Source organism: Mytilus californianus, unplaced genomic scaffold (genome assembly GCF_021869535.1).
Source record: "Mytilus californianus isolate M0D057914Y unplaced genomic scaffold, xbMytCali1.0.p SCAF_3, whole genome shotgun sequence".
In the NCBI taxonomy this organism is placed as follows: domain Eukaryota; kingdom Metazoa; phylum Mollusca; class Bivalvia; order Mytilida; family Mytilidae; genus Mytilus; species Mytilus californianus.
The window spans coordinates 110,695,661-110,723,202 of NW_026262679.1; the positions used below are offsets into that span (position 1 = coordinate 110,695,661).

At 30.4% G+C, this 27,542-nt stretch overlaps 1 protein-coding gene across 1 annotated transcript; it reads right to left on the reverse strand.

Annotated features, from left to right (window-relative positions):
- On the reverse strand, nt 1-27,523 carry LOC127735805 (uncharacterized). Its single transcript, XM_052246181.1, has 6 exons — nt 27,393-27,523; nt 25,361-25,403; nt 23,665-23,784; nt 19,470-19,667; nt 4,573-4,705; nt 1-2,696 (listed from the first exon to the last, which is right to left on the reverse strand). The coding sequence occupies exons 1-6, from the start codon at nt 27,464-27,466 to the stop codon at nt 1,840-1,842; spliced, it is 1,425 nt and encodes a 474-aa protein (XP_052102141.1). The 5' UTR covers nt 27,467-27,523; the 3' UTR covers nt 1-1,839.
- Between the last annotated feature and the right edge of the window lie 19 nt (nt 27,524-27,542).

Below are 27,542 nucleotides of genomic sequence, written 5' to 3' on the forward strand. Positions count from 1 at the left end.
TTCATTTGTGTTTTTTTTCTGTTCTTGGTACTTTTCATGTATTATTCTTTTTAGGGGGTGTATATTAAGTGTCCTTTATTGAGTTCTCCTTTGAGAAAACAAATAAACTGCTTATAAATAAGTAAGAGTATTATCAAGTTATTTTCATTTTTGCAATTGAAACTGTTTTTTATTCTGGTTTCGTATCACAAAATATCATAACTAAACATTGAAACTTCAGATTTGTTAAACATTAAAATGCTTTACCTAATGAAAAAAGGACATGTGATCCTTTACACTTTTTCTTCAGAGGCAATGATTTATAAAAATAATAAAATACATCCAAGTTAAAAAAAAAAGAAAAAGAGGCATAGTAGTAATTGATTTCATTTTACAACTACTTATGCTATATTGGAACTATTGTGTCTTCTTTCTTACTACAGTTCACAAAGACTGTTGTCACCAGACAGCCTCAGATATATATGCTCTAAAAAAACTAAAATAGTTATGTGAAAGTGTCAGTTGAAGCAATGACCTGTTTCCTATTTCAAAAATTCATGCACTTTACAGCCTTGTTCAAGTAATTGATTTTATTATAGTTCTGTATATCTAAATGTAATTTATAAAAAAAGACGAGTGTAAAACTTCATTACATGATATACATCAGGTTAAGTGTATTGTAAGCATCTGAGAGTGTACATACTATCGTTAAATATGACATTGAAAATTTTCTGGGAAATTGGTAATAAAATGAAGCAACTTTATTTTCGGCAACAATAACATTCAAGAATAGTTGTCAATTCATTTAAATACTATAACTGGTGACACATCAAGAAGATTGAATTCCAAATAATTCAAATAAATCATAAATCTTCTTGTTATGTATAATTTGAAGAAAGTCTTGAATGACTTTCAAATTGATTTATGATTTAAAACCAGAAAATAAGTGCTTAAGAAACTGAATTTTCCAAGAGAAGAGAATTCCAATTACAGCTTCTTCTGTGACAATCAATTACTTTTGAAGATATAATTACAACATAAGCTTTAAAACGAAGGCTTACAATTGTTCATTCCAATGAACTGTGTGACTCATCATTTATTGGAAAAGTAATTTTGAAATTCAAAATTATTGTATATTCAGAATTTTTGCATACATTCATTATGCAAAAAAATGATAGTTTATTATTACGATTGCAGGAAATGCTGTATACAAATAATGGTAACAAAATTTAAATTATACAAGTTTTTACTCAAACCTATCCCAATTCAGTTTTTGCCATAATAAAAGCATCGCAAAAATTACAGTTGAGAAATATAGCATGCATTTGTCATGAGATTGTTGAACAATCATCGAAAATGCAACATTTATTATTGTGACCTCAGTAAATGCTGCATACAATATATACAATTGTATTGAAATTTAAAATGTGAGCCTTTACTTTGCATGTTGAACCTGTCCTGTCACAACTTTTCCTGTAATTAAAACATGGCAAACATTTCTAAATTTACAATTTATTACAAAAATTTTATACTTGTCACTGTAAATAAGTATGGGAATACAGGAAAGATTTCTAGCTTGAAACTTGATTTCTAAACATGTAACATTTTATTAAAGAATGATAATTGTCTATGTTCTAGTATGAACATTGTGGTTTGTGACTTTGTATGTTTATATAAGATAAACCAGTATTAATTCACAGTAACACAGCAACCAAAACAGCACAAAGAGAATAACAACCATTCTGAGATGATAGGCTGTTACTAGATATAGGAAACTCAAATCAGTCCCTAATGACTTGTCTTACAGCTACACTGTAGCAAGAATGTAACATAGCAGATTGGTATTTTAACAAACATGACTTAAGACATTAACAAAGCATCAATGTCATTTGTAGGTGTAGAACCCTGTGAAGATGCCTGAGTAAGGAAAAAATGGTTTTTTGTTTTCATGTAACCCTTTTTTGACTTTTTTTCTTCTTCCCCACCAAATGCTTCATAAGGAATAGGAGTTCTTATTGAGGAGTCATTTTCTCTTCTAAGTCTCTGTGTAAATGATGTCTTTTTCTTCATTTTGGCAGATTTGACCACTGTAGGCATATCATAATCTATTGATAAACTGTCTTCTTCAGACTCGTGTGTCTTACCACTGCTTCTAGATGCTGCTCGTTTATGCTGCGTCTCTAATGGAGCACTTCTTATTTTATTTTGATCACGACTAGACAGAGGTGTATCAGATGCCCATGAATCATCTGAGTCATCTAGGGGAGATAACTGCTGCTTTTTTTTATTTGACTTTACTGGGGATCTTCCTCCTTTTCCTGCTGAACCTATCCCAGAATCTCGACTAGCACCAGACACCCCACGATTGTCATCTCCAGAAAATATATTATTTTCATCATCAGAAACATTGTCGTTACCTAGAAATATGCTATCAGACAATTTTTTCATTGCACTTTTCTCTTGTTTAATATGTTCATTCTCAGAAAATCTACTCTTACTTTTTGAAATCTGTTCAGTTGATATTCCATTTAATTTTAACAACTCTTCTCGGTCTAATAATTGTGATTCTAATTCCTGAATTCTATTCTGCTGATCTGAAATTTGATTGGACAATTCTAATACAACTTTCATCTGACTACTATTACCATGGATACTAGTACTGAGGTAGTCTGTCTCTATGAAAACTTGCCTCCTTCCCTCTTTGTTGTCAAGTTTCTCTATAAAAAAACATAGATATCATATATGAAATATAGCATATTTGATGAAATTTAAAAAGTTATCTCCCCTAATTTGGCAGATACATTGCATTGTAAACAATTGATATTTAAAGTATCTGAATAAAAATTCAGAAATAAAATCAATATTGTTCTGATCTTGTAAGAAACTTATAATCTGAATTTAGAATAAAACAGATGGAGGAAATTTTGTATAGTGAGATTATTATCAATTATTATTTTTTTAATTATTATTAGGGGCTGAAGTAGTATCATTTGTTTTATTCATTCAGGCTATTCTTAAAATTCAGGCAACAGTTTATGGCATTGCTACTCTCATTTCTGTAACAATAAAGTTGAATGGAGGCTCTCTTAAACAGAATTTTATTTTTACTAATCTTCTCTTAACTTGCTCCCAAAGCGGAGTATTTTTTCTTTTATCAATAAGCCTATGAGACTTTTTTTAAATTATCATGATGAACTTTTCCAATTATTTGTACATTACTTTCATGCTTAAAATCTATAATATTTGATCATTTTAAAAATCACTAGTGAACAAACTTGAAAAAATTTACTTCTTTTTCTTTTCTTGTCACTGTGCCGAACAACTTCAGACGACTGAGTATGGTTAGTCCAAATAATTATGACGTCTTGCAAGGCTATTTTAATTTTTTTCTGGGACGCCTTAAATTGAAGTTGCTTTTTTTCTTCAGATTTTACAATATCAATTTTGGACATATATATTTTTAATTTAAAATGATTTTGAGAATATATTTACAAATCTAGAAATGTTTCTATTTTCATCGCAAATTATATACAACAAAAAATCTTTTCATTTCGATCTCATAAAAATTGATAAATAAATAATTCTTATACAATTTGTATATCTACAAATAATTCAATGTGATTGGTCTGTTAGAATTTTCCCGCTTGGTTTACAATTCGATATACCATGTTGTCGAAACATTTTTCTTAAAACTATGTAAACATTATGTCGACTTCACATTGATCTATTTATGTGGGATACATAGCATAGGAATCCTGGGGTTCCAAGAAAATCGAAATTGACAAAAAAAATATTACAGAAATGTTATTCCTATTGTAATGCATAACAAAAAGAAAAAAAGCATTAAATCTTCAAAAAAATCTATAAAATTAGAATAAAATATTGTTTGTGAATTTCATGAATGATCTTGGTGCATAAATGTCAAGGCAAAACATGACCTAATACAAATGAAAACTCCCAAGCAAATGGTTACTCTGTTACTTTTATGCTTCAAATTCAAAGCTTCTTCATTATAATTGAGTTTTTGAGGTAGGTGTTATTTCCTTTTTGGTTCTATTGCATTGATAAAACATTTATGGATTTCAGCAAGTCACCATGGCTGCTCACTCCTTAGTTATGACATGTCAACTGTGAATTTGATGGTAAATTGTATCCAACGGGAAAAAAATGTTAATCAAAAATTGCAAATGTTTGGGTTAAGAAATATAAGAATTTAACACATTTTTCTATAGGTTATTGATGTCTTAACTGGGCCGTTGACTCATAAACTTTACATAAAAGTCCTTCCGACTTTTATTCATTTTGTGAGATAATCGCCTCAGTTTACACATCAATAACCTCTAAAAAATGTGTTTAATCCTATAATAGAGTGGTTTTTTTCAAATTTGAATACCCTTTACCTAACAGTATTTCTTATTGCATTTAAATCTTTTAAAGATTGAACAAAATTAAATAAAATGCTATTTGCTGGCATAAAAAAAAGTCATAAGAAGTAAAAAAGGCATGGTATGGCCTCTAATTAAAATACATTCCACCTGATTTCATTGTTCACATATATTAATTTACATTTGTAGTTAGAAAACTTCCAATTACCATTTAAATTACGATTTTCCTCTGTCAGTCGATTTATTTCATCTCTTAATTCAAACAACTGAATAGATGTTTCCTGTCTGGCCTCATTAACTTGTGATGTTAACACTTTTATTCTTTTCTTCAATCGCATTTTCTGTAATAAAAATAAGAAGAACTCATTAGCCTTTATTTCAAATGCTCAGTCAGAATTTATGTGCAACCCAGTCACATTGTGTAGAAATAAAATCAAGAAAGAATATCCTAATTGTTCAAGTAATTTATTTGATGGATATACATACAATTGCAGGAATATGTTTTCCACAAAAACTATTTTTCAAATATATGATTGAATCAGATATGGTCTGAAGACAAACTATTCATTTGATGATAGTTAAAAGTTGATTCCCAATGCAGCAAAATAGTTTGAGTTTCAATTAAAGGAATATTTTAAAAATTGGCCTACTTAACTGAGCCATAAAATTGACCAGGAAATAGAGCAATGACATTTACTCCCATACTTTATTTTTTAAATGTACTTTTTCCTCACTCAAATGAAAACTTTATTTCATTTTTATGTGCTTTTGCATTACACTTTATTGAAAATGACAAAGACAAAAGCAGCCATAAAAATTAAATATATTCTTTCAAATATGATGAGAGACAAAAAGTTCAATAGTTGCAATAATGTACTTATATCTCATTTCAAATCTCCCTTAAAACTGCATAACAGTCTGTTACTTATCTACAAGAATCATTGACACATAAGTATAGTACATATTGCATGTAAATGAACCATGATCATGATTGACACATTGAAAAGTGCAATTTTAAAACCAATTTTCTTGCAACTAGTACATTAGAGTTATTCAAACATTTCTTAGTAAATTCAAATAACATTTTTAAATTTCTTGCGTCTGTCACACTCTTTTTTTGGATTTATCTTCATCCGGAACTCTCAAATTTAATCATATGAAAGCCAGGGATGTATAAATATGTAAAAAATTAAAAATAATAAGTACTAAATGACCAAAGGGACATAAAAAGAATATCCAAATTCATCAAAGCTCAACATTACCTGAGAAATTATGAACTCTCCCAAAAAATCTGACCCCATTAAGCATGTTATAATTTCATAAAAATTTGTCATTTTGTCATTTAATCATATTTAGAACTAAAGTAATGGTGAAAAAAATATATCCTTTAAAAAATTTGATATATATTTAGTGTAATTCCAATTAGAAAAGAATTCTCCAATGTTATAATTTTTCTCAAAAACTTTATATTTCTGTTAACTTCAGTTTTAGGAACAAAGATGAAAAAGCAGTAATCAAAATCAACAATATATGTAGGATTTCTACATTTGTATAAAGTCTTTTCATATTTTAATCTTCTTCAAGAGCTGTTAGTACAAAGAAGGCATGATATATAAGAGCCATTATTTGCCCACTAAAATTTCTAAAGTACAATGTAGTAAAATTCTTCAATATTTTCAAAATTGTTAATTTTATAGATCAACCAAATGTTATGAAACTTAAACACTATGCTTATTACCACAAAACACAGATTAAGTTTGAATTTTGGTGGCGTCACTTTGACCGTTCTAGAATTATGTCCCTTTACAAATGGAAAAAGTGCTGAATTTTTCGTTTCCGTTCCATAACTTGAGTTTGCCTCAACCAAATGTTATGAAACTTATACACAATGCTCATTACCACAAAACACAGATCAAGTTTGAATTTTGGTGGCGTCACTTTTACCTTTCTAGAATTATGCCCCTTTACAAATGGAAAAAGTGCTGAATTTTTCGTTTCTGTTCTCTAACTTTAGTTTGCCTCAACCAACTGTTATAAAACTTATACACAATGCTTATTACCACCAACCACAGATCAAGTTTGAATTTTGGTGGCGTGACTTTTACAGTTCTAAAGTTATGTCCCTTTACAAATGGAAAAGTTGCTGAAATATTCGTTTCTGTTCTTTAACTTTAGTTTGCCTCAACCAAATGTTATGAAACTTATGCACAATGCTAATTACCACAAACCACAGATCAAGTTTGAATTTTGGTGGCGTCACTTTTACAGTTCTTAAGTTATGTCCCTTTATAACCTTATATGCAAGCGGGGGCATCATCTGTGTCCCATGGACACATTCCCCATTTATTTCTTTAGGAATTAGTTATTACTATTTACCTTCCAATGTATGTTTATTTACATTCTTTCATCACAGTTTTACCCTCGCACTTGCGCTGTGCAGTGGCCGAAGTTCTAACGAGAGGTCTAGTAGTTAAGGTCACTGCATACGGAAAAATATCGGTTAATTAGTGTACAGGAAGATAATAATTCAATAGCTGTACATTTATGAAGATTTTGATAATATAAAGGATTTTCATTCACAAGAAATTTCACATATAACTGTTTTATAGTAAAACTTAGCCATTCAAGTATATAAAACATTTTCAACTTTTTTTTTAAATTTGAAGTTACATATGATTATAAGGATGCTTTTTTAAGGATGTTGGAACCTTTCAATAAAAAAATATAAAGGAATATCACAATTACTTCACTGCATAAGAAGTTCAAATCTAGAACTCTAAAATACTATATATTTTCCAAAAGCATAAAAACAGGTACCAAGAGAAAAGACTCCATCAATGGTAATAAATTAAACACATGATGAAATTCAATAAAATTGCTAATAAAAAAGAATTACAGACGTGTTTTGAGAAATGCATTTAATGGCGTAACTACGTGTCAACATACACCCTTTATTGGCTTCTCAGTGTTGAGAAAATTACAAGATTTATTTATTCACAATGTCAATAGTGTCGATCACGTCAATATTAGCATGTTATATGCATTTAGTATGTGAGGAATGTCTTATGTTCTAGCTCTGATTTCATTTAATTACACTGTAGAATGGACATGAAATTTAGAAGTAAACATTCCTGATTTATATAAGTTTTCTCATTTAGTCTGTTGGGAATGTCTGATGTTTCAACTCTGATTTCATTTAATGACATTTTAGAGTGGGCATGAAATTTTTGGTAAACACTCCTGATTTATAGAAGTTTTCTAAAAATAAAGAATTGCAAGAAAATTCCTGCAAAATGTTATTTTCAAAGACTTTTATAACACATATAATAAGGGATAAAAGGAATAACCAAAAAAATGGACAGCGGAAGTTAACAAAACACACCATTCACCTGGTGGATTCCACCAATTCATGTTATTCGTTGGACCCTCCAAAAAAATCCAGCTGTATATAAACAAAGACAAACAAAATAAAAGTCTAAGCTATATAAGGCAAGGATCATCTTTTTTTCTTTTTTTATGGGGGTGGGGGGGGGGGGGGTTCTGAAAATAAATGTTTTGATTTTAAATTTCTTTAAAAAAATGGTTATTTCTGCAGGAATTAAGGGGGAAAATAGTTTGGTTCTATCTAAAACTATTAAAAGAATAAAAACAATATTGATTTCAACCCAAAAAATTGTTCCAATATGTTATTTAATAAGCATGATAAAGCTGGGGAAAAAAAGTTTGTCACAAGAAAAAAAATCCATGCACTAACAAAAATAACAAAAATGATTGTTCAATGCTTTAAAACTGGTAAATTTTCTAAGACAATGAAAACACTAAGGTAGCATACATATCTAAAATGAAAGCCTTACGCCAATTTTTTCAATGACTCAGTGAATTAGAAAGATTGACGACCTTAAAGAATAAACTATGAATTTATCCAAAGGAGATAATTATCATCAAAGAATTGCCAGTGTATCTTTTTGCTGGTGATAGATGCTAAATTCATGCCAAATATTCTACTGACATCTCATTAACAAAGAATTTAGACTTGTAAAATAAAGAATAGGGAAGGGTAAAAATCCAGAAACTTTAAACACCAGACAAAATATCTGAACTCCTGCTACTTTTATTACTTTTATTCATCAAATAGTTAAAGATATTTAAACTACTTAATCATTTTATTATTACTTCAAACCTTCTAAGAAGTAGTATTTTAGCTTATGTCCTTGTATTTTATTATTACTTCAAACCTTGTAAGAAGTAGTATTTTAGCTTATGTCCTTGTATTTTATAATTACTTCAAACCTTGTAAGAAGTAGTATTTTAGCTTATGTCCTTGTATTTTATTATTACTTCAAACCTTGTAAGAAGTAGTATTTTAGCTTATGTCCTTGTATTTTATAATTACTTCAAACCTTGTAAGAAGTAGTATTTTAGCTTATGTCCTTGTATTTTATTATTACTTCAAACCTTGTAAGAAGTAATATTTTAGCTTATGTCCTTGTATTTTATTATTACTTCAAACCTTCTAAGAAGTAGTATTGTAGTATTTTAGCTTATATTCTTGTATTTTATTATTACTTCAAACCTTCTAAGAAGTAGTATTTTAGCTTATATCCTTGTATTTTTAAATTATTATTACTTCAAACCTTCTAAGAAGTAGTATTTTAGCTTATGTCCTTGTATTTTATTATTACTTCAAACCTTGTAAGAAGTAGTATTTTAGCTTATGTCCTTGTATTTTGGTCTTTGTTGGATAGTTGTCTCATTGTTGTCATGCAATAAATGAAGTCTCATTTCCCAATATTTTTAGCGATGGCAGTCACGTAGGAATGATTTACACTAAATTTTGTCAAAAAATTCAACTACAAAAATGTACTGATGAGGTCCTTAACTAATGGGACAAGCATATTAACATGTGGAAGAATAAGACTGTTTTTTTTAATAAGTAACCATAACCTTCTAACTTGATCAATGGAACAACAAAAAGTAGAGAGAAGAAGGTTCAATAAAAAAGTAAACTCAGAAAAGGCACTTATAACTTCTGTATTGGAGTAACAAGAAAATATTAGGTACAAGATACATAAAACTGAATAATTTAATATGAAAGAATGATAATGATATGTGAATGCAAGCCTATAGTGCTTTTACCTTCTGATATAGAAAATAATATGCTGTTCAATAAAGAAAGAGATATGAAACAAGCATTCTGTGAGTATTGTCTGGCAATACATAGTCCCCTACCGGTGAAAAATTCATTGAACTGGAACAAAATGCTAATTTGATCTATAACTTGTCATGGTGTAAACTGTATAACAAATATCAAGTCAATATATTCAAGCATGACAAAAAAAAGTGCAGAAAACTGATTATTTGAGTGAATTTTCTAAGTTCAAGGACCATAACTATGGTAAAATCATCAGACTGGAACAAAATTTAAACTTGATCTGTAACTTGTATTGATGAAACTATATACCAATAATCAAATCAAGATCTTCAAGCATGATGAAAAAAAGTGAGGAAAACTGATTATGTGAGTGAATTTTCTAAGTCCAAGGACCATAACTCTGCACAAAATCATTAGACCGGACAAAAATTCTAACTTGATCTGTAACTCGTCATGATATACCAATCATTAAATCAATATATTCAAGCATGACAAAAATAAGTGCGGAAAACTGATTATTTGAGTGAATTTTCTAAGTTCAAGGACCATAACCCCGCACAAAATCGTCAGACCGGAACAAAATTCGAACTTGGACAGACAGACAGACAGACGGATGGAGTGCAAACCTTAAGATGAAAAAGCCCTCTTAGTCTCTTATGTATTATAAAACAAAAATATTAAGCAAATTAAAATGAACATGATACTGATTTGAAATCCTGAACTTTATATGCAAATAATGCTCTATTTAGGAAAAATCACTTCCTTATATTATTGACCAATGACAAAATAGCCAGGTTTTTTTTCTACAACACAGAATTTTTTTTTAATTCAATTTAACAAAAACTGACAAAAATGATATAATGCATAGTTCTTCCTTTTCAAATAATGAATATAAACTGAATGGAGTTCCTTATTCTGTAACTAATGGAAAAGTGTCAAATCCCTCATCAAAATCACAAAATAAAAGATGAAGCATCATTTAAATTTGATAGCCCATTACAAGTTTTGACAATCAGATATTAGAATCATCAACAAAGCTCCATGCTATTAGCTAATTGTGATACGGAATCAAAATATAATTTGTATAGTTCACATCTAGTCTAATTTAACCAATGACTACTTCATCATACAAAAGTTCAAATTCCTTTTGACTACAGCAGAGAATACTGCCTTTGACTACAGCAGAGAGACAAGAATACTCATGTCAATATGTCTGGTAATTGCTATGCTAAACCTAAAAGAGTGTGAGGAGTAAGGTTTGTATTGACAACTATAAATTAATGATACATTTAACATTTATCTACATGTACTACTATCAACCAAAATGATGATAAGCCACAGGTTTGCACTGCATTATATAATCAGGCTGTTTTATTTAAAATGTTCAAGTTTCAACAATTTATCAGAACACGTACTTTATAGTAATCTTATACGCTTAGCAAAGGAGAACATGCAAAACATGGATGAGCTAAATTTTGAATGTAAATAATTTACTAGAATTCCAACTGTATTAAGTAATTTAAAGGACATAAAACTAATGCATTAAGCTTCACAGCATTTAGAAGTAAATGTTGAAATCAGCATGTAATTTCATTTGCAAACTCAGTCTCAACTAACTGTTAATGCATGTATTTATTGGACAAATATGTGAAAAGAAGAAAATTATGCTACTATAATGGCTGCAATCCAAAACAGACAACTGAATTCCAAGAAAAAAAATTAGATGTAAAAACAGAAAACAGGGTTTTTACAATTTCTGAAACTTTCAGCTTCCATTATCTAAATTGTCAAAAGCAATAAAGTGCAAAATGTCAACCCATTATGGAACATAAAATTAGTTATTTAACATTTATAGGTTGTTAGTGTTTTTGTCAAAAATTGATCTCAAACACGGTTTGACAAGAATTCAAAAATGGAATTTCCAACACTTTTTTACTGGTATGTCAACTGTGACATCAGGAGATTTCTAAAGGACAGTCACTATTGTCACAGTCACATCTACTTTTTTCTTAATTGCAATATAATGAATTTTTTGCAAGAAAGTATATTAAACTGGTATCTTCCCAATTGTCCCACTTCTTGAAATTAAGGGTAAAAAAGATATGAAATTTTGTGGGACAATCGGGAATATGTTTGTGGGACAATTGGGAAGTGTAAATGTGGGACAATCGGGAATTGTTTTGATGGTGATTAATTTGTTTTTAAAGTATGTAGCAGTTAATTACAGGTTGCTAATCAATGTAACTTATAAATAAAACTAACATGAACAAATAATAATATTTACATTTTTAATTTTGCACATAATAGTAGCAATTGAAGTATCATCAAACTAGAGGCTCTAAAGAGCCTGTGTCGCTCACCTTGGTCTATGTGCATATTAAACAAAGGACACAGATGGATTCATGACAAAATTGTGTTTTGGTGATGGTGATGTGTTTGTAGATCTTACTTTACTGAACATTCTTGATGCTTACAATTATCTCTATCTATAATGAACTTGGCCCAGTAGTTTCAGTGGAAATTATTTTGTAAAAATTTACAAAATTTATGAAAATTGTTAAAAATTGATTATAAAGGGCAATAACTCCTTAAGGGGTCAATTGACCATTTTGGTCATGTTGACTTATTTGTAGGTCTTACTTTGTTGTACATTATTGCTGTTTACAGTTTATCTCTATCTATAATAATATTCAAGATAATAACCAAAAGCTGACGGGTTGCCTGAATGGTCTGAAAATTTAAGGGCAGATAGATCTTGACCTAATAAACAATTTTGTTTTGAAAGATTTGCTCAAAATGCTTTGGGTTTAGATATATGAGCCAAAACCTGCATTTTACCCTATGTACTATTATTAGCCATTAGCATTAACCATCTTGGTTCGCGGGCGGGGTCATCAGACACAATTTTTAAACTACATACCCTAATGATGATTGTTTACAACTTTGGTTAAATTCATCTTAGTAGTTTCAGAGAAGATTTTTGTAAAAGATAACAAAAATTTACGAAAAATTGTTAAAAAAACAAAGGGTTGTCCGATTCATCTGAAAATTTCAGGGCAGATAGATCTTGACCTGATAAACATTTTTACCCCCCGTCAGATTTGCTCTCAATGCTTTGGTTTCAGAGATATAAGCCAAAATCTACATTTAACCCCTATGTTCTATTTTTATACGCCCGTCAATTTTTGATGGGACGTATTATGGTATACAAATGTCTAGTGTCCGTCCGTCCTTCTGTCCGTCCGTCCGTCCGTCCGTCCGTCTGTCTGACCGGCGTAAACATGTCGCACTGTAACTTGAGAATGACTTATCCAAATTTCATGAAACTTAACATAGTTGTTTCTTATGATGGTCAAACGATCTGTATACTTTTTGGTGAAAATAAGATTAAAACTTTTTGAGTTACGGGACTTAGTTACTAAAACAGGTGTGTGTTTTTTTTCACATGTCGCGCCGTATCTCAAAAACAATTTATGATTTTTGCTTAAAACTTTACACACTTCTTAGTCATATTAATCTTAAGATCTGTATACTTTTTGGTGATGATTCAATATTTATTTTAGAGATATTGAGTATTTTGTTAAAAAATTCGTAAGGGTTCCGCGGAACCCAGTGTCTCGCCTACTTTTGCTGTTAATCGCAGGCTCAACAAAAATGAGGAAAAAAAATAATAACAATATTACTTTCGATACAATCTTTTGATTGTAAGAAGCTTCTGTCCCAATTTGGTAAAAATCCAGGATAGTTTATGAATCTAATAAATGTTTTAAATCTTTAACTGCAGACTGTATGTAATGTTAACTGGAAGAAAAACTAAGTCCATTTATAAGTAAAATACTGATAAACAGGTACAAAATTTTTAAAAATTTCCTTCAAGATACTAGCTTTTGATCATAAACAAGCTTCTAACCAAGTTTGGTACAAATCCAGGATAGTTTAAGAAAGTTATTAAAATTTTAAAAACTTTAACCACAGAGTGAATGTAATGTTAACTGGCAGAAAAACTAAGTCCATTTATAAGTTAAATACGGAAAAAATGGAATTTTGTTTTTTACAAATTTACTTCTGGATACTATCTAATGATCATAAACAAGCTTCTGTCCAAGTTTGGTAGAAATCCAGGATAGTTTAAGAAAGTTATTAAAATTTTAAAAACTTTAACCACAGAGTGAATGTCATGTTAACTGGCAGAAAAACTAAGTCCATTTATAAGTAAAATACGGAAAAACAGGATTTTTTTTTTTACAAAATTTAACTCTGGATACTATCTTATGATCATAAACAAGCTTCTGTCCAAGTTTGGTAGAAATCCAGGATAGTTTAAGAAAGTTATTAAAATTTTAAAAACTTTAACCACAGAGTGAATGTAATGTTTCCTGGCAGAAAAAGTAAGTCCATTTATAAGTAAAATACGGAAAAACTGGATTTTTTTTTTTCAAAATTTAATTCTGGATACTATCTTATGATCATAAACAAGCTTCTGTCCAAGTTTGGTAGAAATCCAGGATAGTTTAAGAAAGTTATTAAAATTTCAAAAACTTTAACCACAGAGTGAATATTTGTGGACGCCACCGACGACTACGACGACGACGACGCCGACGGAATGTAGGATCGCTATGTCTCGCTTTTTCGACAAAAGTCGAAGGCTCGACAAAAATTCGTAAGGGTTCCGCGGAACCCACTGTCTCGCCTACTTTTGCGGTTAATCGCAGGCTCAACAAAAATGAGGAAAAAAAATAATAACAATATTACTTTCGATACAATCTTTTGATTGTAAGAAGCTTCTGTCCCAATTTGGTAAAAATCCAGGATAATTTATGAATCTAATAAATGTTTTAAATCTTTAACTGCAGACTGTATGTAATGTTAACTGGAAGAAAAACTAAGTCCATTTATAAGTAAAATACTGATAAACAGGTACAAAATTTTTAAAAATTTCCTTCAAGATACTAGCTTTTGATCATAAACAAGCTTCTAACCAAGTTTGGTACAAATCCAGGATAGTTTAAGAAAGTTATTAAAATTTTAAAAACTTTAACCACAGAGTGAATGTAATGTTAACTGGCAGAAAAACTAAGTCCATTTATAAGTTAAATACGGAAAAAATGGAATTTTGTTTTTTACAAATTTACTTCTGGATACTATCTTATGATCATAAACAAGCTTCTGTCCAAGTTTGGTAGAAATCCAGGATAGTTTAAGAAAGTTATTAAAATTTTAAAAACTTTAACCACAGAGTGAATGTCATGTTAACTGGCAGAAAAACTAAGTCCATTTATAAGTAAAATACGGAAAAACAGGATTTTTTTTTTTACAAAATTTAACTCTGGATACTATCTTATGATCATAAACAAGCTTCTGTCCAAGTTTGGTAGAAATCCAGGATAGTTTAAGAAAGTTATTAAAATTTTAAAAACTTTAACCACAGAGTGAATGTAATGTTTCCTGGCAGAAAAAGTAAGTCCATTTATAAGTAAAATACGGAAAAACTGGATTTTTTTTTTTACAAAATTTAATTCTGGATACTATCTTATGATCATAAACAAGCTTCTGTCCAAGTTTGGTAGAAATCCAGGATAGTTTAAGAAAGTTATTAAAATTTCAAAAACTTTAACCACAGAGTGAATATTTGTGGACGCCGCCGACGACTACGACGACGACGACGACGCCGACGGAATGTAGGATCGCTATGTCTCGCTTTTTCGACAAAAGTCGAAGGCTCGACAAAAAGGGGGAGGGGTTTTTCACATGTCGCGCCGTATCTCAAAAACAGGTTATGATTATTGCTTAAAACTTTACACACTTCTTAGTTATATTAACCTTAAGATCTGTATACTTTTTGGTGATATTTCAACATTTTATTTTTGAGTTATTATTTTGTAAAAAAAGGGGAGGGGTTTTTCACATGTCGCGCCGTATCTCAAAAATGATTTATGATTTTCGCTTAAAATTTTACACACTTCTTAGTTATATTAATCTAAAGATCTGTATACTTTTTGGTTTTGATTCAAAATTTTATTTTTGAGATATTGATTTTTTTTTTTAAAGGGGGGTTTTCACATGTCCCGCCGTATCTCAAAAACGATTTACGATTATTGCTTAAAATTTTACACACTTCTTAGTTATATTAATCTAAAGATCTGTATACTTTTTTGTTTTGATTCAAAATTTTATTTTAGAGATATTGAGTTTTTTGTAAAAAAAAAAGGGGGTTTTCGCATGTCACGCCGTATGTCAGAAACTATTTATGCTTATTGCATAAAAATTCACACACAAGACGACGGGCGTATCATGCGCTCATGGCGCAGCTGTTCAATAGCCATGGCGGCCATCTTGGTTGGTTGGCCAGGTCACCGTACACATTTTTTAAACTAGATACCCTAATGATGTTTGTGGCCAAGTTTGGTTAAATTTGGCCCAATAGTTTCAGAGGAGAAGATTTTTGTGAAAGTTTACAGACGACGGACGCGGGACGACGGACGCCAAGTGATGAGAAAAGCTCACTTGGTCCTTTGGGCCAGGTGAGCTAAAAAAGAATATAATATGATGTCATAAAATAACACATATCAAGCACAATTCGAACTTGATCTGTAACTTGTCATAATAAAACAATACACCAAATATCAAATCAATATCTTCAAGCACTACGTTGGTAGGGGACTAAAAAGCACAAAAAGCACAAACTTCATCATTCTGCAGATGATCTTTGAGTTCTTGTAGGCGTTAATTGATTTGTGTGTATTGTCTTCTCAGCCTTGGAAGACAGCCTTTAATAGTGATTCTTGGAAAGGCTGATCTGGTAGAATTCTGAACAGCAGCTTCGTTATCAATAAAGAAAGTTGTTCCGTTCTAGTGAATCTGACGTTGGGTGTAGCCAGATTTCAGAAGTGTAGAGAATGTTGTGTTAATGTCCTTTGACTTTCATAGTAAAATTACAAAGACTAGTGGCTACATCTCTCCATCAACATGTGTGTGTAGAGCGTAGAGTGTAAATAATTTTATACTTTTTTTTAAATGCATGCATTATTTCTAAATTTATTTAAAAAAACTTTAGAGAAAGGTTAAGTAAAATTACTGTATTGACATTTTTTTTCATAAATACACGTAACATTGTAGATATATTTCATAAGTCAAAAATGTTATATCATTTAATCAAAAGTACATTTATCTAATGATTTAAAAAAAATGTTTTACTTTTTATTAAATTAATATTAAATAATAGTTTGAACATGCAATTATAAATTCTTGTTTATTTAGCAATACAAACAACAGTTAACTTGTTTATCTAAGAACATTTTATTTCATAAAATAATGTGGGACAATCAGAATTTTTCATACAGGACAATCAGAACTCTATAATTTTAAAAAGTGGGACAATCGGGAAAAATTAAAAAAATACTTGTGCTTTACCTTATGGTATCATTTTTTATTCCTCAAAATGCCTACCCTCGTTTTTATCAACACTTTTAGCAATAGATTGTAGGGATGTCAACTCGGTGAAGATTTACAAATCGAGTACTCGTTGGATTTACCGAGCTATACTCGAGTACTCGCTCGGAAAAACATCTACAAAATGGAAACACAAAACTATACCCATTTTATGTATTGTGGGACGTTGTCTTGTGGACGTTAACCCTCAATTTTATTACCCAGGACTAGATAATAGTCCTAGGACATTTATACCATATACTAATTATGTAAGCTGGCAATGATCTAATCAATTAATTAATAAACATCTATAGAAAAAAAGATTACTCAAACAATAGTCATTGGGAATCCTAAAAAAACACATTTAATGATCAGCAAAGGGTGATGATTAGAACTTACTGATGCCTTTAACCATTTTCTGAGGGTCGACACAGGGTGCAACAAAATTGTTCTTATTAAGTAATATTATCTTGTCAGCTTTTTCTGTGACGAGTTGATTCTCAGCTTTATGTAATTAAAAGTCCTGCTGATGAAAATATTTGCTCTGACGGTACAGAGATAGCTAAATGACTCAGACACGCTACGCTAAAAGTGTAAGTCTTGGAAAGGTGCTCTTGTTCATAGCTATATATATAGTCCACCTATGTTTGGAGTAATTTTAAATGACAATTAAACGCAAACATTCGAAACGTAATTATGATTAATTATGATTAATATTAAATTTCCCGGGAGGTGCTCTTAATAAAAATATTATTTCTTTAAGAAGGCAACAACATTCTTACAGGAAACCGATTAGTCGAGTATCATTTTATTATTCGATACTCGGTACTACCGAGCGATACTCGAGTACTCGAGTACTCGTTGACATTCCTGATAGATTGTGACAAAATTGCAGGTTTCTCAATACAGTCGAGGGGAACAAAATTAGCAAAATGGGGAAAAATTCCTACATACATGTACCTACCTACCCTGAAGAAGAAAACCCTAAACACTCATGTTCTTGTTTGTTTGTCCTTACAAAATAATTTACATAAATCTATTTAGAATGAAAATCATTCCAATATTACTCATATTACTTATAGAACATTGCAATCACCCTTTAACATTACAAATGAAATCTATCTTATATTACAAGTCCTTAATCAAATTACTATTTCTGCAAATATAGTATCAACTTGAAATTTATTCACTAGTTAAATTTGAAGAAAATAATTTAAGGCATCTACTATTACAATTATTATCTGATAAAATTTCATATGTATGTATTTTTCTATCTGTTTTTCTTGGATTTAAGTCATTAAAAAAATCTACATATCATTTTATCAAATATTCACCAAGTGGATCTGCTCAGACCTTATCACAATCCTACTTAGTGTTTGAAAATAACTCCTACTATTTTAATAGTGCATATTTTGCCAGGTGATCAATTTAAGTTCCTGAGAGTCTCTAGCTTTAATTGCTCTTAAATAAAAGTTATCTAGAAATTCACTTTGTCTAACATAATTTCAATAAAAAAATGCAGCTGCAAATGTTTCTAAGACATAAAATGCTTTAATTGTAAAATAATATAAGATTTAAAGTGGAACTTAATTAGTTGTTGTGTCATCCTTTAGTGTTTTTGTCAGTTTGTTATGCAACAAAGTAATTATTTTGATAACAGCACTTAGTGTAATTTTGTTTGATTAAAGCTTTAATTAAAAAATAAATAAGTTAGGACAGAATGCAGATTCTAACCATGATGGGATTACAATAGAAATTGGGTTCCACATAAATTTTGGTTCAGTTTTTATGGTTTTAGTTATAGTGAAGCTTAATAGAGTCTGATATTTAAAGAATTATCCTTTTTGTTGACAAAGCTTGCACACATTGTTGTTTTCTGTAGGAGCACTAAGACTTATCTTTTATGTTATATTAAGCTGCCATTATTACTCAGTCATTCATCTTTACAAAAAAAAACCAAGAAAACAGTTTTCAAGAAAAGGGCCAAAATACACAAAATATTGGTAAAAATTGTCATTTGAGGGCAATACTCTTATAGGCAGTACATGTGTACATGTAATTTTAATTATTTGTAGATTTCATTTTGCTGATCAATTTGTCTGTTTACATTTTCTCTCTATCTTCTATAACAAATATTTTCCAAGTTAGATCATTCATAAGAAGTATTTTGCTTATGATTTACAATGTATAATTTCCAAAAGTTATGATCACAAGTTATTAGAAAAATCCTGTATTTACCATTGAATCATTTGTTCATGTCTTAATTTTTAAATAAATCGTTAACATAAATTTTGTGATAGATAAACCTCAGTCTGTGCTCAAATAATTAGAGAGAGTTCTCTCACCGTTCTTGTTTATCTGATTGGTGAGAGAAAACAGGATTTCACAGGTACGACACATGAATTCATGGTGTCAAATTTCATATGGGGGGAAAACGCCTCACCTAGACAATACTTTATATATCAGATTGAATTATACAACTAGAAAACTTTGAGGAATCTCTTGCTAAAATGACTGGATCTAACCTGCTTATTAAAGTCTTTCTGAAGTTGTTCTTTTTCCTGGGTAGTTCTGTCTATTATCTGATCTTTTGCCTTTAAAGTATCCTCTACAAGGTCATTATGTTCTGTTATTTCATTCTGTGATTGTATATCAACTATTTGTTCTTCTAACATCTGAATTCTATCTTTAAGGTCAAGGTTGTTGCTTTCACTTTCACCCAGCTGAAATCAAGTCATTATAGAATTGTTTCAATTCTAAAATCTACTAAAAAGTAATTGCAATAGTCTTTTTGCCAATTTCGTAATTGACCCTGTAATCTAAGATCCATTTTTTAGTTACTTCCATTAGGACGGAAAGATTTTCATTGACAATGAAGAGCTAGTGGAAATACTATTAATCTGTGCACAATGTGTGTAATTTGTTTTTACCGATTATTATTTAATTTCATGTTGAAAGTCTTTAAAGGGGCATTAGCTACGATTTAGACAAATAAATATGATTCTTTTTGTTTTAACTATCAATAAAAGTGGAATGAAATAATATTTCATTAAAGGCAGTCAGTTTGGCCCAAATTTGTCAAAATAAGCTCAAAAACATCATTGATGTATTATTGACTTGCAAGTGAATAATTTAACCCCAATGAATCATATTCAAGTGACCTTCAATTTAACCTCTTAGCTGGATAAAGGTTACACATGTGCTCAGCTAAAGGAAAAGAATGTCAACATTGAAACAAGATGAACCATTTTGTTGACTGATTCGATCCACAAAAAATCATTCTTATACATTGTATATGTAAAAACGATAATAAACATACTTTTTAACCTATAATATGAAATCAAACAGACCTAGAAAAATCCAATTGTATGTGGTCGCTATCTATTTATATTTATGTTTATATCTGGTTACATGACCGTCAGCAGTCTTTGGAGGTCATTTTGATGGTTAATTAAATGATGTCTATAGATGTAAGAAGATGTGGTATGAGTGCCATTGAGACAACTCTCCATCCAAGTCAAAATTTATAAAAGTAAACCTTTATAGGTCAAAAACAGTCTTCAACACGGAGCCTTGGCTCACACCGAACAGTAAGCTATAAAGGGCCCCAAAAATTACTAGTGTAAAACCATTCAAACGGGAAAACCAACGGTCTAATCTATATAAAAAACAAGAAACGAGAAACACTTATAAACCACATCAACAAACGATAACTACTGAACATCAGATTCCTGACTTAGGACAGGTGCAAACAAATGCAGCGGGTTTAAACGTTTTAATGGTACCAAACCTTCACCCTTTTTCTGAAACAATAGTGTAACATCACAACAAATAAAAACACACTATAAAATATCAACTGAAATAGCTTAACTCAATCAAAGGACATATTAACACCAGTGAGCATACACTGAACAAATAAATTTGACCTATGATACAATGTAAATACAAAATAAATAAACTAAGGGAAGAATAATAAAAGTAACATGTTATACCGGTATAAAATGTTAAACAATTTAAGAAAAACAATATGCTCGAACAAAAATATCAGCCACTTGCAATTAATATAAACACAGGTAAATGAAAATAATTTTGTTGTTAGGTATACGTGTGCAGTTCCAATAGAGAAAGGAAATATTTTTACAAAAGAAATAATTTTGATGTTCATAGTACGAAGTGAAAATTTATAGTAATACCAAAAACTTATCAAAGCTGGTATACAGACCAGATATAACCCTGAATAACATTAAATAACAAAAAAGCATTACAATTAGTATCAACAGGTCAAATAAACAACGAAGTACGATTTGAGAGTACTCGCAGTTACTGACTAGTTACTAGACTACATACAAAATACTGATACAAATTATTAAGTCCATGCATTGTTAATTGTTTATTTTAGACTTTTTGTAATTTGGATATATATGTTTTTGTACATTATAGATCAAAGATGGGAATTTGATAACCAATGCCCCCTTTTAGGTCAAGGTCTTATCACAGGTATCAAAGAAGGGAACCACCATGTAACTCTGATCTTTGAGTTACATTTTTTTCTGAAAAAAATAGTGTAATTCCAAACTTTAAAAAAAAAATTTCATAAGGGAGAAAGGGATAAAAATCTTTTTTATTTGGAGAAATGAACATTATTGCTATGAATCTCAGTTTATGACCAAACTCAGTAAAGACATGTCATTGTTACATTTGGTTGATACATTCAACAATACCTTGATGATATTTTTTCGTTAGATTATCCAAAGTTTTCTAAATATACTACCAAAATTTACCCAAAGGAACTTACTTTAAATAAATCTAACATAAACAGCAGTAGTTGTCCTTTTCTAGATTTAGACATTTCAATTTTTTAAGGGAAAGTCCATACTAAAATTTACAACAAAAGAGACGATTTTTCATTCCCTATTGTTAATTTTCATTTTTTTAGACTGTGATGTTCCTTTGGCTCCATCATACGGTGTTTATATATCCCAACTCGTTCGTTATGACCGTGTGTGTAGTGATGTCATAGATTTTAACGAACGTAATCAATGCATCACTGGAAAATTATTAAATCAGGGATTTAGTTACCATAAATTACTTCAAACTTTTACTAAATTCTTTCATAGATACAAAGATTTGAATAGTAAATTTGGCTGTACCTGTAGAAAACTTATTAAAAACAGTATTTTACATCCTAAATTTTACGGTAATATTGTACAAAAAGCGCGAAAATCACTATGTGATCCGTGTAAACTCATCAAACCTTTAAACAAACTTATAAGTAAAGGTTATCTTACCAATGTTGTAATTAGATCTTTGAATATAGTTTACATTGGCACAAATATTGATTTTGTCATCAGCAAATTAAAACATAACTAAATTTGTATTCTTTTCAAACATTTTTTTGGGATGTATAAATACACATCCATGTTCATTTTACATATATATTACATTCTACATATTTATTAACAGGTTAACTCCTCACTATCCTACTGCCTGTCGATACTTTTATTTTGGCATTGCACTAGTCATGTCTTCTTTGACTGTCCATGACGTTAAAACACTAAATCCCTGGGATGTGTTTTAGTTGATTAAAGTCTCTGATGCATGATTTTTTATTATTAATTGTTTTTGGCTTTTAACTAACTTTCGTGTTAACTAAGACCTGTTGATACAATTTGTGATGTATTTTTATTATTTAATGTTTACTTATTTGGTGTTATATCTAGTCTCACTATTTTTAATATATACCACCTTTGATAAGTGTTTAGTATGACGATATATTTTCACTTTTATTCTCGTACTAGGAACTACAAAGTTATTTACTTTGTAAAAATAATTGTTTCCGTACTCCATGTATACCTTACAACAAAATTATTTTTATTTACCTGTGTAGGTTATTTTATTTGGCGGTATTTTGTCCAAGGTTATGGTTGTCTTTCTGATATTGTTTTACATCTAACCCCCTTGTTTTATTAATTTTGTATTTACATTGTGTCATAGAACAAATTTATTCGTTCAGTGTATGTTCACTTGTTTTTGTTAATATGTCTTTTGATTGAGTTAAGCCATTTCAATTGATATTTTCTAGTGTGTCTTTCTATGTTGTGATGTTACACTATTGTTTCAGGTAGGGTGCAGGTTGGTGCCTATTAAAACGTTTAAACCTGCTGCATTTGTTTGCACCAGCTGTCCTAAGTCAGGATCCTGATGTACAATGGTTGTTGTTTGTTGATGTGGTTCATAAGTGTTTCTCGTTTCTTGTTTTTTATATAGATTAGACTGTTGGTTTTCCTGTTTGAATGGTTTTACACTAGTCATTTTGGGGGCCCTTTATAGCTTGCTATTGGGTGTGAGCCTAGGCTTTGTGTTGAAGGCTGTACTTTGACCTATAATGGTTTACTTTTACAATTTGGGACTTGGATGGAGAGTTGTCTCATTGGCACTCATACCACATCTTCTTATATCTATTGACAGCAGGTCTTTGATAGTTTGTTAGTAAGTTATTCACAACATTTTTAGAATTAGAGTGATTAAGAGCTTGACATATTGTATGATCAGTTGACTAGAGTTGAAGACCCCTGGAAGTTTCAAAATTCTTCGTGTTCTTACTTAGGTTGATGTAAACATAACAATTCCTTTTATTTATATGCTTGAAAAGTAACATGCATATGTCTTGTTCCAGGTCAGAAAAATTGATGAAAATTTTTAAACACTTTTACAAAATACCTGTTTCTTTAATGTAACTATTAATACATCTCTTTCTGCAGGACAGGTAAAATTTGAAACAGGTGAATTATTTTCTTTCTCTTCTTCATTTTCATCAGTACTTTGCACAGATTGTCTGACCTATTTTAATAAGGAAATATAAATTTTATGCATTATCTAAATCATATATATATACAGCTAAAATTCCTTATAAGTTCACACAAACAGATGAAAAATATGAGTGAATCAGAGTGATATTTCTTTGTCTTTCTCAGCATATACAGAAATATATTTGTAAAATATTTCAAATTGAAATAAAACCTTTAGTTCTTTAATTGACAAATAATTACCTGGTACAATTCTCAACTGAAAACAATTGTCACAAAAACCTGATAGTGGTTTTCTTGAAAGTCTAGCAAGCTATGAAATTATGAAATTTTAAGCAATTCTACAATTCCCTTATCAATATGCCATGTTGAGTTGATATCTTCTAAATGTGTCCAATTCAGTTCAGTGTCATCTCATCTGAATTCACAACAACAATTCTTTTGTGCAGTACATGTACATCATTCGAAGTATAAAATGATGATTTGACTTTTTTCTCATAGATTTGTGTTCGTCATGTGGAAAAAATCTGCAGAGGCTTTGATAATTGATAGTATATATGTGTCCATTGTGTCCATAATCACCAATATAGAAAGTGCTTAAATTACCACACTTTTTTTATTTTTATTTTTTTTTGGGGGGGGGGGGGGGGGGGGGGGAGTTTGCTTTAACTTGAAACAGTAGCTTACATTTTTTTCTTTGTTTTATGTCTTTTTTTGCAAGTACACCAAATTTCTAACATAGACATGATAAAGGAAATAAAGTTATATATATATATATATATAATGTTGTATATATATATACAAGTCTAAATTGAAAACGACGTTCAAACCTATGATTGCGTTGGATAAAAACCGCAATTTTTATACGTGTGCATGCAAAACAAATTTCTTGGTAGAGGGGTCTAAATACAGCACAAACAACATTTTCCAAAAGACCAAAAAAAGTGAAAAAGTATATTTTAACAAAACGCATTTGACTAACAGGTCGAACAACTGATGTTCTTAAACCCTGCTGACTGCCAATGGCGATTGCCATATATATATATATATATATATAAGTGCCTATAAATAGCAACACAATGACATACAAATCTATGGGAGTGTGGATTAATCAGTACAGAGATTAATACAATTACACAAATAAAATTATAGATTAATACACTATTTAGTATGTAAATATTAGAATGTTTAAAATATTTACAAAACGATAAAAATAAACGCAATATTTCGCTAGACAAACTAGCTTTATCAAGCGTGCATCTATCCAGGTGAAATCGGATATAGATGATAAGAAACTTTTGCAGCTCAATGTTCATGTTGCACATGAATTTAGCAATATATATATATTGACAGAGAAACCCCAAAATATCAATAAGATTAAAAATTCAAACACGAAATCATATATGAATAGCATACATGTACACCTTGGATAAAGTGACATGATGTTTCACTGGGAATCACTGCAACAACATGGCATAAGAAGCAACCTCCTGTCTTAAATAGGAAAAGGAAGAAGGAACATGTCAGATAGAAGTAATAAATGAATATCTTTGGACTATATATATGTATATAAGTGTACAGTTTACAAAGATATTTTAAGAGTAAAATACCTGAACATTCTTTGATTCATGTGACAGGGACCTGTTCAGAGGTCTGAAATGAAAAGAAAAACATTATTATCACCGGTTCATTTAAGGAATGGCTGTTATATTTTTTCTTTCTATGAAGAAATAGCATAAAAAAGGTGGTGCACACTGAATAACCCGTGTAGCGTGTTATTTTAAAGTGTGCACCACACTTTTTTAGGTTATTTTGAGAAGACAGAAAAAATATCACAGTCATTCCTGATAATATTATTCTTAATTCCATTTTTAAGGAGTAAATCATGAAAAACGTTAATGACTTCAAGGTCACATGACAAAAAATATGTCTATGAGCTGATAGACAACAAACTTTCAGCCAATCAGAAGACATGTTACATAAAAAATTAAATTATTTGTTATTAACATAAGCAGAACATTATTCATGTTATTTGAAGTGGTGTATCTAATTAACACCAAGATATTGATAATTTAGGAGTGGGGTCTTTCAGCGATTTTACCATATATTATTGAAAAGCATGATAAATAGAAACGACCTTAAAAAAAAGTTTTGTGGGGTTTGTTTGACTGTTAGTTGTTTAACAGATCTATCAAGAGGAAATTCATTAAGCAAAATAATCAAACTATTCTGTGCTTTTCCAGATGTTTTAGAATGTGTTTGCAGATTAATTGTTCCAACAGCTTGCAAGATACACAGGTCAGTCATACTGGCTTGAAATTTCTGCTGCATGGACATCTCTCATCTCAACCCTTTGCCCATGTTTTGGACAATGTGTCCCTTGTTAGAATATGACATAGAGAGTTTTCCAAACAAATTGAATGATAATATAACGTACATATAGAATTCCTTAAATTTAAAAGAATAATAGGTTAATGTCATGATGACAGAATATGACATCAGAAAATGAAGTTTGAGGACATTTCCCAAAATTCTTTAATACACAACATAAACATAAAATAAGGCGTTCACTTCAAAGTTCATTAAAAAAATATCACAGTCAAAGGGTTACATGTATATACTGGAGCTATGTTTGCACTCAACCAATCTTCAGGTAGGAATGTCACTATCTATTGATTTATGAAAGATTGTGGTGATGCTACATGTAGGTGCGAGTTCCTCTACAAAATTTTTTTTGGAAAGTGTTTGGAATTCCATCTGGTTACATATTTTTAATAATTTATGTATGCCTTCTGAAATTTTATAGAACTGATTTGGAGCCTTCAATCAACCACCGACTGACTGAGTACAACAGACTTATTTACACTTTTGGGTATCTTATAATCTAGCTAAATTTGCTCAGAATTACCCTGTCTCCCAATAACCTTTTGGTGTCTTGCAACAATCATGTTTTAATTTTGACATCAAATGTTTTAAATTGTGACACAAAATTTTTCAGGAACTTGCTTGACTTTAAGTAATGGCAGAAAATTTGCATACAATTGTACATGTAATTATGACACTCTTAGATATTATAGCACTGAGAATGAATCCATGACAACTCACCCCATTTTTCTTCAAACTTGCCCACTTTCTACCTACTCATCCCTATCGTATAAACCAATTGCCCCACTTAACAAAAGGGTTTTAATCCTGCTGAATTAAGGCCTACAAAGTCCCCCCACTTGTGAAAAAGATTAAATCCTACTAAATTTGGGCCTACCATATAGACCCAGTTATGAAATGTAGTTTAAACCCGATGATTTTAGGTCTATCTACTGGACTTACTAGTATTTAACTACTTTTAATAAGTGGGCAGAGTTGGCAGGCCTAGATTAAACTGGAATTAGCTACTTTTAGGGGCTAGCTGGTAGGAAGTGGGTTGACTTTGCGAAAAGTTGGGCTAGTTTGCCTGGGGCAATTTGGTAGTGGGTAGAGTTGTCTTGCTTCCACTGAGAATCCTTATTCAAAAAGCCTTAGATGGGCTGTTTAACAATAAACATGGTACATTTGTACATTTTTGCACAGTGGTCAGTACTCAAGTTGAAATTCAAGATTTTTTCCTGTGAAATTCCACCATTCAATTCAAAAAGTTGTGACTACCTTGCATCTTTTGAGGCTGTATGGTCCACCTGAAATGAGTGTACTTGGCTGGATCGACTAGAAGCTGACCCCATTCTAAATAGTCTAAAATGCTACATGGACGCCGCCATTTGTAAACAACGTCTTGGTTACTTCGGCGTCTCGTAAGCG